This window comes from Labeo rohita, unplaced genomic scaffold, assembly GCF_022985175.1.
Source record: "Labeo rohita strain BAU-BD-2019 unplaced genomic scaffold, IGBB_LRoh.1.0 scaffold_376, whole genome shotgun sequence".
Lineage (NCBI taxonomy): Eukaryota > Metazoa > Chordata > Actinopteri > Cypriniformes > Cyprinidae > Labeo > Labeo rohita.
The window spans coordinates 54,668-71,742 of record NW_026129294.1 but is presented as its reverse complement, the minus strand read 5'-3'; the positions used below and the strand labels follow the sequence as shown (position 1 = coordinate 71,742).

The 17,075-nt window shown below is 36.9% G+C and overlaps 1 protein-coding gene across 3 annotated transcripts; it reads right to left on the bottom strand.

Moving 5' to 3' along the window:
* Window positions 1-281: 281 nt before the first annotated feature.
* Window positions 282-13,373, bottom strand: chsy3 (chondroitin sulfate synthase 3). 3 transcript variants are annotated; one of them, XM_051103166.1, is made up of 4 exons: window positions 13,172-13,373; window positions 12,146-12,741; window positions 8,649-8,932; window positions 282-320 (listed from the first exon to the last, which is right to left on the bottom strand). In XM_051103166.1, the coding sequence occupies exons 1-4, from the start codon at window positions 13,192-13,194 to the stop codon at window positions 297-299; spliced, it is 927 nt and encodes a 308-aa protein (XP_050959123.1). In that variant the 5' UTR covers window positions 13,195-13,373; the 3' UTR covers window positions 282-296. The 3 variants fall into 3 exon arrangements, with proteins under 3 accessions (XP_050959123.1, XP_050959120.1, XP_050959121.1); XM_051103163.1 differs by lacking the exon at window positions 282-320 and having other exon boundaries at window positions 7,456-8,932; XM_051103164.1 differs by lacking the exon at window positions 282-320 and having other exon boundaries at window positions 7,456-8,932; window positions 12,146-13,373.
* Window positions 13,374-17,075: the final 3,702 nt, after the last annotated feature.

Below are 17,075 nucleotides of genomic sequence, written 5' to 3'. Positions count from 1 at the left end.
ATGGACCTTTATTGCACCGGAATTGAACACCGGAAGCGCTTGTCGAAGCAGTGTATCGATTCTTCCGGTTATGTATACTCTTCAATATGCTGTAATCACTAGTTGAATAAAAGTCTGTTAAAATTAGCATCTGCAGGATGATTTCAAAATCCAGACATTTTCAGAGACAGGCGAAGAGATATTCTGATGATTACTGTGCACAGAATTTTCCAAACTCAACGGAACTTGTAGTTTTAATCCAACGTACCGATCCGAGAAACCCATGGCTCGTAAACGTGTGATTTCACCACGCTGCGTCAGTGCTGCGGTGTGTGTGAGACCTGATGATCAGAATCAACATATTTATTCATTTATATTAAATTTTTGTCTTTATTCTGTTTCTGTTTCATTCACAGTCATTTCACTGTATGTAATTCACATATTTATGCCAAAATTCTTAATACTCAAAATCACACTGTCAACACGTTATACTATTTAAGATTAATTAGCTAAAATGTTCAATATTGTTATTTCTTTAAGGCAACTCCCGCGCATTCATTTATCTATTTTAAAACCCTTTTTATGAAAATTAACCATGGCGTGTGTTGTAAAACTGTGGCAATACAAATGGGAATCAGTCCGCAGAAAAAATAAAATAAAGTATAACAGTTACTACGTATTTACTATAGTACATCCATGGTTAATTTTGTAAGGGTGTTTATCAGTCAAATTTATTTTGATGTAAACAGGTATAAAATATGATGAGAAAAACATTGTTAATGAGAAGACGAAATTGACTGCAGCAGGTTACATTTATTTATTATTCAGAATGCACATTTGGAAGGGAAATATATTAATAGAAACATTTCAGCAGGTGATACGAGATGTAGGCCTAAACATCCTCTGTTTTGAAATGTATACTCCACACGAACGTGCTCCCGAATAATATTTTAGAAGGACCTTAATTCATCCCACGCATCTCATCTGTGTTGTGTCAGGAAATTGTGAAAACTGAGGCAGTGTGTCATTATTTAGAATAAAAGCAGCCAGGTACACTGCAGTAACACCGGAGTAAGAAAGGAAAGAGAGGATTCTCCCATTAGTTTTCATTGCGTTGCGATGGGACCAGAAGAGGGGTTACACTGCTTCGCTTACCGGATATAGGAAGTGAGATAAAGGTCCATTGCACCACCAGGTGTCCCCGATTGCTGCTCTTGTCGCGTAACATAGATGATATTTGTTAACGAAAATGAAAATAACTGGAGCCTGAATTGTTAGTTTTTGACTTTTATCAGAATCAGAATCAGAATGAGCTTTATTGCCATGTATGTTTACACATACTAGAAATTTGTTGTAGTGACAGAAGCTCCACAGTGCATGACAGTGAATGACAGTGACAAGACCAGACACGATAACAGACAATAAAAAAAACAATATACACTTATACAAGACAGACAATGTGCAAAATAACAATAACTTTACAATATACAAAATAAACAAGTTACTATGTATGTAAGGTGCAAATTTGAAGTGTAAATAAGTATGTGTGTTGAATAAATAACTGGATAAGTGAATGTATGTGTGTTCCACGTTTATTGTGAAGTGTTCATGAGATGGATTGCTTGAGGAAAGAAACTGTTTCTGTGCCTGGCCATTCTGGTGCTCAGTGCTCTGTAGCATCGACCAGACGGCAACAGTTCAAAGAGGGAATGTGCTGGATGTGAGGGGTCCAGAGTGATTTTGCCAGCCTTTTTGCTCACTCTGGATAAGTACAGTTCTTGGAGAGTAGGAAGGGTTGTGCCAATAATTCGTTCAGCTGTCTGGACTGTCCAATGCAGTCTTCTGAGGTTAGATTTGGTAGCTGAGCTGAACCAGACAGTTATTGAGGTGCAGAGGACAGATTCGATGATGGCAGTGTAAAACTGTTTCAGTAGTTCCTGAGGCAGGTTGAACTTAGCTGGCGAAGGAAGAACAGCCTCTGCTGGGCCTTTTTGACAATTGAGTCTATGTGAATGTCCCACTTCAGGTCCTGAGAGATGGTGTTGCCAAGGAACCTGAATGTCTCCACTGTCATTACAGTGCTCTCCATGATGGTGAGAGGGGTGAGTGCAGGGGGGTTTCTCCTGAAGTCTACTGTCATCTCCACTGTTTTGAGCATGTTGAGCTCCAGGTTGTTATGACTGCACCAGACAGCTAGCTCTAACCTCCTGTCTATAGGCAGACTCGTCACCGTCCTGAATGAGGCCGATCACTGTAGTGTCATCTGCAAACTTCAGGAGCTTGACAGAGGGGTCTTTGGAGGTGCAGTCGTTGGTGTAGAGGGAGAAGAGCAGTGGGGAGAGAACACAACCCTAAGGAGGGCCAGTGCTGATTGTGCGGGTGCTGGATGAGAATTTTCCCAGCTTTACTAGTTGCCTGTCTGTCAAGAAGCTGGTGATCCACTGACAGATGGAGGTAGGCACAGAGAGCTGAATTAATTTGGGCAGGAGTAGGTTTGGGATGATAGTGTTGAAGGCCAAACTGAAGTCCACAAACAGGATCCTCACATAAGTCCCTGATTTATCCAGATGTTGCAGGATGAAGTGCAGTCCCATGTTTACTGCATCATCCACGGACCTGTTTGCTCGGTAAGCAAACTGCAGGGGGTCCAGTATGGGGTCCGGTGATGTCCTTCAGATAAGCCAGTTCAGTTTTTCAAACAACTTCATGACGACAGACATTAGCGCCACAGGTCTGTGGTCGTTAAGTCCTGTTATCTTGTGTTTCTTTGGAACAGGGATGATGGTGGAGCGTTTGAAGCAGGAAGGGACTTCACACAACTCCAGAGACCTGTTGAAGATCTGTGAAAAGATGGGGGCCAGCTGATCATCACAGGTTTTCAGACAGGCTGATGTCACACCGTCTGGGCCTGGTGCCTTTCTTCTTTTGTTCTTTCTGAAGACCTGGTGCATGTCACCTTCTCTGATCTGAAGTGCAGGAGTGAGGGAGAGGAGGGTTGTTGGAGGTGTTAATGGTGTTTTTTCAAACCTGCAATAAAACTCATTCAGATCATCTGCCAGTTGTTGGTTCTCTACAGTGCTGGGGGAGGGTGTCTTGTAGTTGGTAATGTCTTTCAGACCTTTCCACACTGATGAAGAGTCACTGGAATAGAATTGCTTAGCTTATCGGAATAATTCCTCTTTGCCACTTTGATCTCCTTTTCCAGTGTGTACTTGGCCTGTTTATACAAGACTTTGTCCCCATTCCTATAAGCATCTTCTTTGGCTTGACGAAGATGTCTGAGTTTTGCAGTGAACCATGGTTTGTCATTGTCATAAGTTAAATAAGTCCTGGTAGGAATGCACATATCTTCACAGAAACTGATATATGAAGTGTCTCTGTGAGGTCGTCCAGATCAGTGGCAGCAGCTTCAAAAACACTCCAATCAGTCAATTCGAAACAGGCCTGTAAAACCCACTCTGTTTCATTGGTCCATCTCTTTACAGTCTTTACTACAGGTTTGGAGCTGTTCTGTGTGTTTTGTTTTGTATTCCACGTGTCTCATGTGCTCCCCACGCCCTAGTTTCTCCCTTGTGTTTTTCCTATGCCCTCCACTGTTATACATCCTTCTAGGTCTGTGCTGCTTCCAGAATTGTATGCCTTTTGTGCCTGTTTGTGATTAATAAAGTCTTTTAGTTTGAGGTTGGTTCCTCGTCTCTTTTTTTCCCTCGTTCCTTTGAAGATTGTGACAGAACAGCGGACCAATAAAGATGAACTGGGCTGAGGATTTCATACTGGATTTTCAGCAGGAGGGAAGCATGTGGTCGCCCCAGCTCTCCACAAGCCAGCACCCTTTAGTATTCTGTGTATTCTGACTCAAGACAGTTAGGGTATGTTGAAAAACTCCAATCGTATTTTCTCTCTCAACTTCAAAAATCATTTCAAAATCATCCTACATTGCAGAAGTACCGACACAGTCTTTGCAAAGTGAACATTCAAAGAAGATCAAACACTCTTAACAAAGAAGGTAAAACGGCGATATAGGACGATTTCGAAGTTGAGGGAGAACATGAGATGGAAGTTTTTCAACATACTCTGTCATGAACAGAACAAAAACAGTCCAGGCAGAGTAATACAAGACGAGCATTTGGCATTAAAAAGTATATAAATTGTATTATTTTTATTAAAATAACCGATCATTATGCTAGATAAGACTCTTCTTTCTCTGCTGGGATCGTTTACAACCGCATGTGGGATCGTTAAACTGCATTTTGGAAGTTCAAAATTGGGGCACCATATCAGTCCATTATATGGAGAAAAATGCTGAAAAGTTTTCCTCTTTTTTTTTCACGACTGAAGAAAGAAAGACATGAACATCTTGGATGACAAGGGGGTGAGTACATTATATGTGAATCTTTGTTTTAGAAGTGGACGTCTCCTTTGAATGGTACAAAAAAGTCTTAATTATGAGGTCTTAAATTGGGAGAAGAATTGCTATATAGAGTATTATGACCATTAAACTTCAAATGGCTACAATTTCACTGAATAAATATGAGCACATGTTTCAAAGTCAGGCTGTTGCTTTGAGTACTGCCATTACCAGGGAAACCACTATATTTCTGCTGTTCCAAAAGGGAAACAGATTTTTAAATGTGAATCAGTGGATCAACAAGAAGCTAATGCATTATAAAACTCTTAACATTTAAGACACTAAGATATATTTATATGTTATTTAATATAATAATTGTTCAAATTAATATAATACCTTTGACTCATTTTTCTTAAAATTGTTTAAAGGCTGAAATGTGAAGTGCAGGTCTTAAAAAGGTCTTTAAAGGTCTTAATACCCATTCATATTATGGTACCATCTGGAATAATTTTTTGAACAAGCCCTTTTAAACTGTCCTCTTAGGTTGTTTTGAGAATGTTCTCTAGGCCACTTATAAAAATAGGACCTCTGTACATTTGTTTGTTGCAAATTTACAAACAATGCAATTGAGATGTTTACATTGGCTTGTTGGGGTATTTGTCAACTGACAACAAAGTTTCCCTTCTGAACTAGCGTAACTGCACAACTTCATTAGTTAATGAAATCTTTAAAAACAAATTACATGAATTATAATTTAATTTCCTTCAATAAAAAAGGAAATTGAGTAAGATGGTTTAAATGGTGTGTGGACATGGATTAGTAATGGCCCCTTGGTAGTTGCCCATCCCTGCTCTAGATATTCGAATTTTAGTACTTTTTGTAAGCATGTCACTTAAGTAATTATGTGAGTTTGTCAGTAAATGCTGTGTTAGTGTTTGTGTCTCTGAGGTGCTGAACATGTTTAACTCAATGAATCAGTGACATAATAATGCTGTTTTAGTTTCTGTCCTGAGCTGCATGATAAACAAGCTCTCAGAGGGACCCGTCAGGCTCTAGTGACCCCTGATGCACCAGTGCTGCTGTGATCATCAAGTCTTACATCAGTATCAGCCTACAGCAAGAGACAGCAGCGGTTCTGGGCATGTGGCCAAAAGTGTGAATCTTACTGGTTGCAGTGCAATGGAAAAATGATTAGAATCTGTAGGATCTCTCCGCATCTGTACCTGTCCAAATTGCAAACCTGTGCTTTCTGGGTCCACCGAACCATTCAGGCTCAAAGCATGGGGACAACTGCATTAATATAGTTTACATTTTGTTATGGATATAAACAATTGAGTAGTTGAGATTTATCATATATACTGATTTAAATCAGTATACTCTGTATGCGGGTAAAGTTTTATATACTTACATTTCAAAATGTATATACAAAGCTGTACGATCACATAACTTACATTTTGCAATGATTTGCTTTATATACTAGTAACCAGCACAGAGCCAAGTAGCTGGCAACATGTTTGCTGTAAGTAGTCTTTTTACTACATATGCTGATATGATTAAATTAAACCAGCACAGAGCCAAGTAGCTGGCAACATGTTTGCTGTAAGTAGTCTTTTTACTACATATGCTGATATGATTAAATTATTACATATGCTGATATGATTAAATTATTAAATTAATCTATCTTTTAAGAGCAAGGGTTTGGTGAATCCCGCGTTGTACTCCCCCGAGATTGCAAAAGCAGTCGTCAGTAAAATGACGGGAACATAACACAAGATTTGAATTGTAATGCTGAGGTGTTGTTGAAAAAATGAATGTTAACCACTGATTCTTTGTAGATTCATCTTTTGGAAGCGAATATAAAACAAATGTCTCTTCACAGCATAGGATACAGCGTCTTCTGGACATGATGTAAACCACATGGAAATTTGACTGTGTTTGTGGGCAGGCAAGTTGTTTGCGACGTAGAAAGTGGGCGGACATTATGCAAATGTGTTACTTCGTGACGTACAGCCGTAACAGAATTAGAATTCCTGATGACTCGTTCAGGCGATTGTGAGCCAACTCTTTTTTTTTGATAGACAATATTTATCGTGCACTGTCGACTTTATGTTCACATACAACTACATGACACACTGCATGAAAGGTCATATTTGAAAAGGCATAATAGGAGCACTTTAACACAGGAATTAAAACATTTATCATATTTCATTCAATAACTTCATGACTTGTGGATTTTTGGCCAGATTTTTACACAGAACTGCCATCTTAGTCTGACGGCAGCAACTTTAACCCTTAACAGAGTGGATGCTTCTGATCTAGAATTATTTTCTCAGCTTTTCTAAGAGATCTGGTTTTGTAAATTTGTTCTAAGCCTACTGGAATTATCAACCTATTAGTGCACCGCTGTTTTGAGCATAAATCATGACATACACTCTTAAAAATAAAGGTGCTTTAAAAGGTTCTTCACAGCGATGCCATAGAAGAATCATTTTTGGCCACCAAGAACCATTCAGTCAAGGGTTGTTTAAAGCAACTACATGTCTACTAACTCTCAGAGCAGACTGTTAGGTTAGGTTTAGGGTTAGTAGAATAAGTTGACATATACTTGCAAAGTTTAGAAGAGTGTTAGAAGATACGAAGCAGACAGTCTACTGATACTCTATTGACTAGTTGACATGCAGTTGCAAAGTTACTTACTGTCAGTAGAATGTCTAAAGTGGACTATCAAAATAAAGTGTTACCAAACCTTCTTTCGCTACAAAGAACCTTTTGTGAACAGTAAGGTTCTTCAGATGTTAAAGGTTCTTATGGAACCATTTAGACAAAAAAGGTTCTTCTATGGCATTGTCAAGCACTTTTATTTTTAAGAGTGTAACTCAACTCAAATCTTTTCCTTACCCTTTGTAGTATGTGCATAATTGTGGCAACTTTTGAAAAGGCATTTTGAGCTTTATTTACCTTTTTTTTTTCCAATTAAAAAATATGAGTTACAGAAACAGAAGTATAGTGGAATGGATTTCTGAATGACATCTTTTTATCATTAAAATAAAAAAGACAGTTGTAAAGAAGTTATGTTTCAAATTTGAATATGATTTTAACAACAACAACAAAAAAATGCAAATGCACATTACAAATATGTTACAAATATGGCATGTAGGTCTATTGCACAGACCAATCAGTGAGAGTTGCCTGAATTGAAAGCGGAGACTTCAAGTCAGACACTCAAGGCAGAAGTTCTCGGGAGAGACACTCGCACATTGTTTGCATATACTATCACAGATAAAGTGAATGAAATGCAATATTTGTCAAATACACAAACGTTACAGAAACGTTTTCATTAAGCAACAGAAACACTTGTCATATACTGCTTAATACACCAGCATCTGTTCAGGAATAAAGTTCAGCATAAACATATACTATTCAAATACCATAAAGTGGGTCTATATATACTTTCATCAGTCTTTTGATCAATGCGACTCAATATAATATTGCGACTACTGTTATAATAACACAGATTTGCGAGCATTATTAGAACTAAAGGTGTCAAAATAAACCTGAAACACACATCCACATTGTCTAGTGGTGAATTTGGCCAGTCGTGATTCGTGAAACAGCTATGTCATCACCAGCACTCATTCAGTTGCTCTGAGTCAGCTGACTATACTCAAAATGCTCTTGTGGTACTTTGATGCTACACGTCACTGTTACGTGTTTTCCACCAGTTGGCAACCCGGGGTGTCAAAATACTATTGGGTAAATTGGCAGTGGGCATCACACATGCAAAACAAAAACAAAAATTCCAAAACGAAACGCACATCAAAGTAGAATGGCAGCTGTAGCCTTGTTTTGATCAGAAACAAGTATGTGAACCTAGCATGTTTCCCAAATATCTGCAAACTTATGTTAATTTTACGCTTTAGTACAGTCAAAAGAAATTACATATAGCATGTTTAATAGTCTATGGCAAACCACTAATATTAAAGAAAGGTACAACTATTCCATCAGCACAGTACAACACCATATTTGTGCATGCAGTGTGTTGGATGAAGTGACAAATGGAAGACTAGAATCTGACAACTGATTAAGAAAATACTACATCACAATGGTGCATGTAAAACAAATATAAACCTGACCAGCACGTATTTATGCCCATAATGTAAAAAATATAATGTGATAAAGTTTTTTTTTTAATCTGAAAACAGCAAATATAATAAGAGGTAAAGAGAATCTTGAACATTACAGACACTAAGTATAAGCACTTAAAATCACAATTCAACCCATTCAACCCAAATACCAAAGAAAGAATGTTAACTGCCATTACCTCATATGACCAGACACACTGGGTCCCTCCAAAACGCCTGACGCAGCGTCCTATCTCCACGTCTTCATGTGTAGTGTACATCTCTCTAAGACAGGACCCAATGTGTGGCACCATCCTACGAAGAACTTCCCGGCTGAAGATCATCCCTGGACCACCCATGCAGAAATTCTCTCCAGGCTCCAGGGCCAGTTTACCCAGCTCCTCTGTCGTACCAAGACCTGTCTGACCCAGATAGAGTGGTTTACTGCTGTTAAGAGAGCGAAGAAACAATTCCAACTTCTCACCTACAGGAAGCAGAGTCATCAGAGAAAACAATGAGATTAAGAGAAATTACAATAAATCTTTGCCATTAATGTCAATTCTGTATGGCAAGCAATTGCTGACTAATGTGCTTATACTACACTTGAACCTTATACTATTTTTTAGCAAGTGCAATATACAATATATGCAGTCTTAGTATTATGAAAAAAAATATGAAAGGTTACCTCACCTGTTCCATGTAAAATAATTGGCTGCTGATATTGATTTACAACAAAAGTACTAGTAATATCTTTGTGGAAAACCATTGTAATGAGGTGAAAAAACAACTGACTTCACCAAATGTGTTGACTGACCAATGTATGTGTTGACAGACATGTTAATTTATTTTATCCTTCGATTCTCCCCCAGTGAAGAAAAAAAAAAACGAACTAAAAATATATTTGAAATACATGTATTTTCTGCTAAATATACTACAAATATATTTACACATTTATGTGCTTAATAAAAATACCCTGCAATTGCACTTTTGGTATACTAAACAACTATGTTTGTGCTTAATGCACTTTAATTGTGTGAAAGTATAGCTGAGGTCCAGCTAAAGGTATACTTAAGTATATATGATTATGCTGAAGTGGAACTATTGCTAACTATTGTTATTACTATGTATACTTCAGGTGCACTTACATATCTTGCATTTAAAGACTGATATTATATAGAGATCACACAATCCTTATTTCTAGTGATAATAAAACACATTTTACGCATGATATTAAGAAATGTGCATTGTGCAGTAAAGAAATACTCCAAATAAAGTTTCATTATAATTTTATATCAGTAAATCTTAAGTTGTATGTCAAGATGTGTAAATAAATATGTTAATGGATTTGAAGTATACTTAGTATGAAATAAATGTATTTTAAATCAATTATGGCAGTTTTTCTTTTTTTTTTTTCTTTTTTTTTTTTTTTTTGCTAAGTAAACAGTAAAAAAAAGTGTTAAATTATTTAAATTGTTAAGTGTTTAGAGTTATAAAGTTTACTGTTACTAAATCAAATGAAAATCAGCATAAAAACAGTGTCATAATGAAAACAAACAAACAAACAAAAAGCTCCTACAATAGGTTTCCAAAACTTTGTACTTTCTCTAATTTTCCAGAAAAAGGCTTTTTTATTATTGCTAATATTTCGATGGCTGTTGGTCATAGAAATGTTGCTGAAATATTTATCAAAATGCTTCAACAAGGTCTCCTTTTTAATGTTGCCCTTCATATTCATATTAGAATTCGCTGGAAAGCATTTTTCTACTGATGCTGTTTTTTGTGTTTTTTTTTATCATGTGGGGTTCCTCAGGAATCCATTTTGACTCCCATCCTTGTTCATTTATACATGCTCCCACTTGGTTCTGTCTTTAGGAAATATGGGCTGTCATTCCATTGTTATGCTGATGACACCCAAGTGTATCTGTCCTTAAAGGAGAAGTCCACTTCCAAAACAAAGATTCACATATAATGTACTGACCCCCTTGTCATCCAAGATGTTCATGTCTTTCTTTCTTCAGTCGTAAAGAAATTACGTTTTTTGAGGAAACCATTTCTGCATTTTTCTCCATATAATGGACTGATATGGTGCCCCGATTTTGAACTTCCAAAATACAGTTTAAATGCGGCTTCAAACAATCCCAAATGTGGTTGTAAACAATCCCAGCCGAGGAAGAAGGGTCTTATCTAGTGAAACGATCGGTTATTTTCATTAAAAATATACTATTTAAATACTTTTTAATCTCAATCGCTCATCTTGCCTTTCTCTCCCTGAACTCTGTGTATTCTGACTCAAGACAGTTAGGGTATGTCGAAAAACTCAGATCGTATTTTCTCTCTCAACTTCAAAAATCATTTCAAAGTCATCCTACATCGCTGCAGAAGTACAGACCCAGTCTTTGCAAAGTGAACATGCAAAGAAGATCAAACACCCTTAACAAAAAAGGTAAAACAGCGATATAGGACGATTTCGAAGTTGAGGGAGAACATGAGATGGGAGATTTTCGACATACCCTAACTGTCATGAACCAGAACAAAAACAGTCCAGGCAGAGTAAGACAAAGCGAGCGTTCGGCATTAAAAAGTATATAAATTGTATTATTTTTATTAAAATAACCGATCATTACGCTAGATAAGACTTCTTTCTCAGCTGGGATCGTTTACAACCGCATTTGGGATCATTTGAAGCCGCATTTAAACTGCATTTTCGAAGTTCAAAATCGGGGCACCATGTCAGTCCATTATATGGAGAAAAATGCTGAAATGTTTTCCTCAAAAAACATAATTTCTTTACGACTGATGAAAGAAAGACATGAACATCTTGGAAGATCTTGGAAGGGTGAAGATCTTGGAACATCTTGGAAGGGTGAGTACATTATTTGTAAATTGTTGTTCTGAAAGTGGAGTTATCCTTTAAAGGATTAGTTCACTTCCAGAACAAAAATGCGTACTCTGTGTGCTCCGGTTCAAGACAGTTAGGGTATGTTGAAAAACTCCTACATCATTTTCTCCTCCAACAACTTTAAATTGCATTTTGGAAATTCAAACTCACTTCCTTAAATGTTTTCCTTAAAAAACATACTTTCTTTATGACTGAAGAAAGAAAGACATGAACATGTTGGATGACAAAGGGGTGAGTAAATTATCTGTACATTTTTGGTCTGGAAGTGAACTAACCCTTTAAAACAAAATTGTAAAATGCGGCAGCCAGACTCCTGACTGGTGCTCGAAAACAGGACCAAATCACTCCTATTTTATGATCCCAGCACTGGTTGCCAGTGCATCACAGAGCTAATTTTAAAATATTACTTCCTCTTTACAAATCTTTAAATGGTATGGCTCCATCATACCACTCTGACTTACGGATTGAGCAGCATCCAACCAGATGATGTTGGCTATTCCAAGGTTGAAATACAAGTGTAGAGGTGACCGTGCATTTTCTGTATCTGCCCACAGACTCTGGAATGACTTACCCATTGCTATTAGAGTTACTTCCTCTGTTTTCAAGTCCATCTTAAAAACTTTATTTGTTAAAAAATATGTGTTCCTGCCTTGTATTTTATTGTTTTATTGTTCTAATTTCTTTATTAACGTGTTTTCTGTTTTCATTCATTTTGTTGTAAAGCACACTGATCAACCTGGGTTGTATTTAATGGTGCTTTATAAATAAAATTACGATTTTAATTGCTATATTATTCACCTCTAATGTAGACGTCGTCATCAGCCCTCATAAACCACTCATATTTATCCAAATAATGGTCGTGCATGTACTTCAGCATCATGAAAGATTTCTTCTGCGGAGGGTATGAATCATCCACTCCTGTCAGCGGGATGACAGGCATTGGAATTGGCAGGGGCACCTTCTCAGAGCCCTCACTGGAGAAGAACTCCACCCGCCCAGGGATGTTGGGAGTCCACGTCCTGTAGGCAGCCACAGCCCTGGAGGCCAGATACTTCTGAGCTGTCATTACCCCCACATACAAGAAGCTAGCTGTAGGTACAGGACCCGCTCCATCACTACTGTTCCCTGTCCTATACGGCTCCTCTTCACCTTCATCACTGCCTTCCTGGCTGGAGAAGAGTGGTCGCAGATGCCTGTGTCTGCCAGTGGAAGATGAAGTACTGTGGGCGGTGTCTGAAACTTTAGCCTGAGCCCTGCCGTTACTGTAGTATGTACACACTGAAGACCTTCTGTTCTTCACACTGATCTCCACAACTCTAGGCACAAAAAGCCACGATGCGGCTGTGAAGCCAAGAAAAACCCCCACAATGACGCTCACCAACGGTCTTCTGGACCTGAGGGCCATGGCACAGTCAGTACAGCTGATCACTTACACACAACAACCCCCTCAAACAGATATGTGCATGCTGGAGTCAAAAGACTGACGACTGTGATTATCTAACATCTGCAAAGTGCGTTCGCGTACATGTAGCGCGACCCGAAGGTGATTGTTGTCCCGTTATACGTGAGGTAAACATATTTCAAATGTATCGATCACAATATTTATCGGTTAAAACTCATCCAAATGTAGATATTGCAGCTCTCTGGTCACTTCTGTCTTGTCGATGAAGAAAGCTATTTCGGTAGCTGCCCAAGGGCGCTTACAATCCACATTACTGAAGTGAAATCGCGTCACACTGAAACGTCTATAAAGTTGACGCTTCCTTTTCCATGCAATGAAGGCTCGCGTTGTGCCGTACTCCACTGAATGCACTGCTTCCTTACCTCACTACAAAGATACATTCCATTCACATAACCATTCTCCTTATTCAGTCGCTTTAGTCTCCATAGACTCGCCATTTTCCTCACAGTTTGGCGTGAGGAAACAGAACTTTTCCCCCTTGTCTTTCAAGCATTCTAGTTTCTCTGGGTTTAAGCCCCTTGGCGCACTGATGTAACGGGACAAACGCTCTTTGCTTCGCCCCAGTCACGGGGCGGAGCGAAGCAGCTGCGCTTTCTCTTTTCAAACTGACGTTTGCAGGAAAATCTAAACAAGGCAGGAATTTCACTGCTCTGAACTTCGTCGGTGTATTGACTCTGAATATTTGATATAAACATAGGCTATATACACGTAATAATCCAAACCATTTCCTGGTGGCCCAACAACAATAAACATTTTGAACATGCTCTCTTAACCTTATAGGTAAAGCCCTTGTGACATTTTGACAATATTTAATTCATTTCTCAATTTTAATTTATATGTGCATGCTATGTTTTACCTTACCTGATACAACTAACCTAGGAAGATTCAAAAGTGTTTGACATTCAGTATCAGGTTTGTTTCAGAATCAAAATTACACTGCAGCACTGGAGTGCTAATAGCATTAACAGAGACGTTTTAAAATGAGATCATGCTTTTTAAAGCTGCAAAATTACATCCACAAAAGCAGATAGAGGTCAACCTGGTAGTTACTAAAGCTGTCAGAAATAGCAGAGCAGTGGTTTGCTCAAGAGAATTACTCACAGTACTCTACAGTTAACTTGACAGCTCAGCCATTCATGGTGTTGCTGCTTTACAGGGTGGAGTCAAAACTCTAAGTTTAACAAGAAGCAATAAGAAGCAATTCACATGAACTCACACACACAAACATATATTACACAAAATAAAATGAATTCTTCAAGCTGGTAAAGATTTCAAAAAAAGCTTGTAGGGAAACAGTATGCTAATGTTTAAACCAGTGTTTCTATGAACTTAAAAAATTATTACACTAGCCTATATTGACAAAAAAGTTCATAATGAATGCTCAAATTTCTGTATGTTTTTTTTGTTTGTTTGTTTGTTTGTTTGTTTGTTTGTTTTTTTGTATTATGACTCCTCCTAGTGGTGATATTTGGGCACTTTTGATCTCCTGGAAAAAAATCACACCGTTTTTTTATTTTATTATTTTCATAAGTAAGATGTACATTTTCAAAACTGATCACATTTCTACAACTGCTAGTCATTATTTCAAAACCTGATTTCATGATTTCATTGCAGTTGCACATACTGAATTTTCATTCCACATAATCATTGTTTCCAAACACAAGATCATTCTGATATGTAAAACATTTGGTTTAATCACCAAACATAACAGTAATATCTTCTTTCAATTTAGTACTTTTAACAATCAGTTAATTCAAGGGCAAACAATGCAAGATTCATGTTTCAAATTACCTTTGTTGCTGAAATAATTACAGTAATACAGGCAATGACTGTCTTGTTAGAAAATACACTTACATTATCTACATTATAGCATATCTGCATATGCATATGTGGATGACAATGCATATCTCATATAAAATCCATAATGTTTGTAAAAAGCATTTATCCAGTCTTTTATCAAAAGGTGTGATGAAGGTATGACATGGCCATAAGGTTTTGTGCTGGAACAGAATTTACTGGCAATTCAGTAAATGTCCTCATTGTGCCATATGACTTAATTTATACTCTAGCTGAACTTTTCAGATGACGGGTGAGTTATAGTAATGTGCAGTCTTTACCACAGTAATGCTTCTATATACAGTATCACATGGCATAATGTAAAATGCTGTATTTTAAGCCATTTGTCTTCCTTTTTTATTGATACTGTACATTTCTGATCAATCTCTGATTAATCCCCATCCCCTGTGTCCTGCTGTATGTTCAAAAATAGCAAAACACAGTTTTTCAAAAGAGAACATCCAAAAAGAGGTTTGAGGTGATTTTGTCACCGCAGGCCGGTCCCCACAATGTCAAAAATTTCAGGTTTTACTATCCTTGTGGGGACATTTGTTCCCCACAATGTAGCAAGAACAAGTACACACACAGTTTTCCTATAAATATGGTGACATTCCATGGGAGTAATGGGTACTCTATCTCTCTACACTAACCCTACTCATAAACCTACCCTGATGACATTTTTTTTCTCTTAGGGCCCAAAAAAGGGAAAATAATTTATCTTATCATCTAAGAAAAATAGCTACAGTGCAAAAAATAATTCATTACATCTGGTTATCCCTAAATTGCAAACAAGTTCTTTAGAAATTATATCTATTGAATCTATATCTATGGGTATCTGTACACCAAATGATTCTCTGTTTAACCATTAATGAAAGTTTGATTAAAAAATAGACAAATCTATAACACTGAATGAGAAAACATGCAAATCAAAAGTTTGACAGTAAGAGCTTTATGAAAGGCAGTTACTGTGAATGAAACATTAGTATAGATTAAACAATTATTTTGTGTAGTAAAAAGGAAACATGATTGTGTGTATCGTACTAAGACAATTGAAAATATGCTGAAATGTTTGAAAAGAAGTGCACTTTTGATGATCTGTTGTGATATTAGTACTAAGGGTTTTGAAAATTGAACAGTTGCTTTTGAAAATTGTACCAAAGCAAATAAAAAAAACTGTAAGAATTACATAATCCTGTCTGCAGGAAAAAAAAAATGAAAAATAAAATATTTATTAGACAAAATATGGATATGGTGACAAATCACAGGTCACATTATACAAGTGTAAAATAGTAGCTAACCCAATAGCTAAAATGAAATAACACTGAACAACACATTACATGTTTTTTTTTGTTTTGTTTTGTTTTGTTTTTTGGTACTTTTTTCACAAGTAAGGTGTACATTTTCAAAACTCTTAGTACAAAAATCCAAAATGATTACACTTAACATTTCTAGTCATTTTTTCAACTTGATCTCATGCTTTCATTACAGTTTCATTACATATTTTCATCCACACAATCATATTGAGAACATTTCGTTTGCAGTTTTCCTCAATCAGTTTGACACATTTCTCCAAACACAGGGCACTTTTCTCAAAACAGTTAACACTGTGATACTTTGTAACTGTCCTAAACAGTCATTCATTCATTTCATACAAATTATGTAAATAATTTTCTCAAAACATTGTGGACAAAATTCTCAAATGTTTTTTTTTTTTTTTTTTAATAATAAATCATACAGCTAATCAAAAAACTATTGTCACTTTTATTTTTAGTTTTACACAAATCACAAACATTTATGTACCATTTGTCCAAACACAACAAACCTCACAATTTTGTTCCTACTTACAGAAAAATGGTATCTATGAGGATTTCCAGTCAGGATTTAGAATGTATCATAGTACTGAGACTGAGACTGAGAGTTACAAATGACCTGCTCTTATCATCCAATCGTGGTTGTATCTCTCTGTTAGTGCTGCTGGATCTTAGCGCTGTGTTTGACACTATTGACCACAACATTCTTTTGAGTAGACTCAAAAATTATGTTGGCATTAGTGGTAGTGCATTGGCATGGTTCAAATCTTGCTTATCTGACCATCATCAGTTCGTGGCAGTGAATGAAGTGCATTATGGAGTACCTCAAGGCTCAGTACTAAGGCTATTACTTTTTCAAACTAAATTTACAGAATCCCTGACTTTTCTCGCAAAATCAAACAATCGCTTCAAAACCATTTCACCTGTACTCAAAAACAAACAAAGCTTTCAAATCATACACATATTAGTCAATAATATACGCACTACAGATCATCCATTTGACACTACATCAAAAAATGGAGAACACAGTGCCCAGTGCATGTAGTTTAAAAAAAAAAAAAAAAAGAATGTTCACTGTACATTTACATTTACATTTAAAAAATGTAATAATAGTAATGTA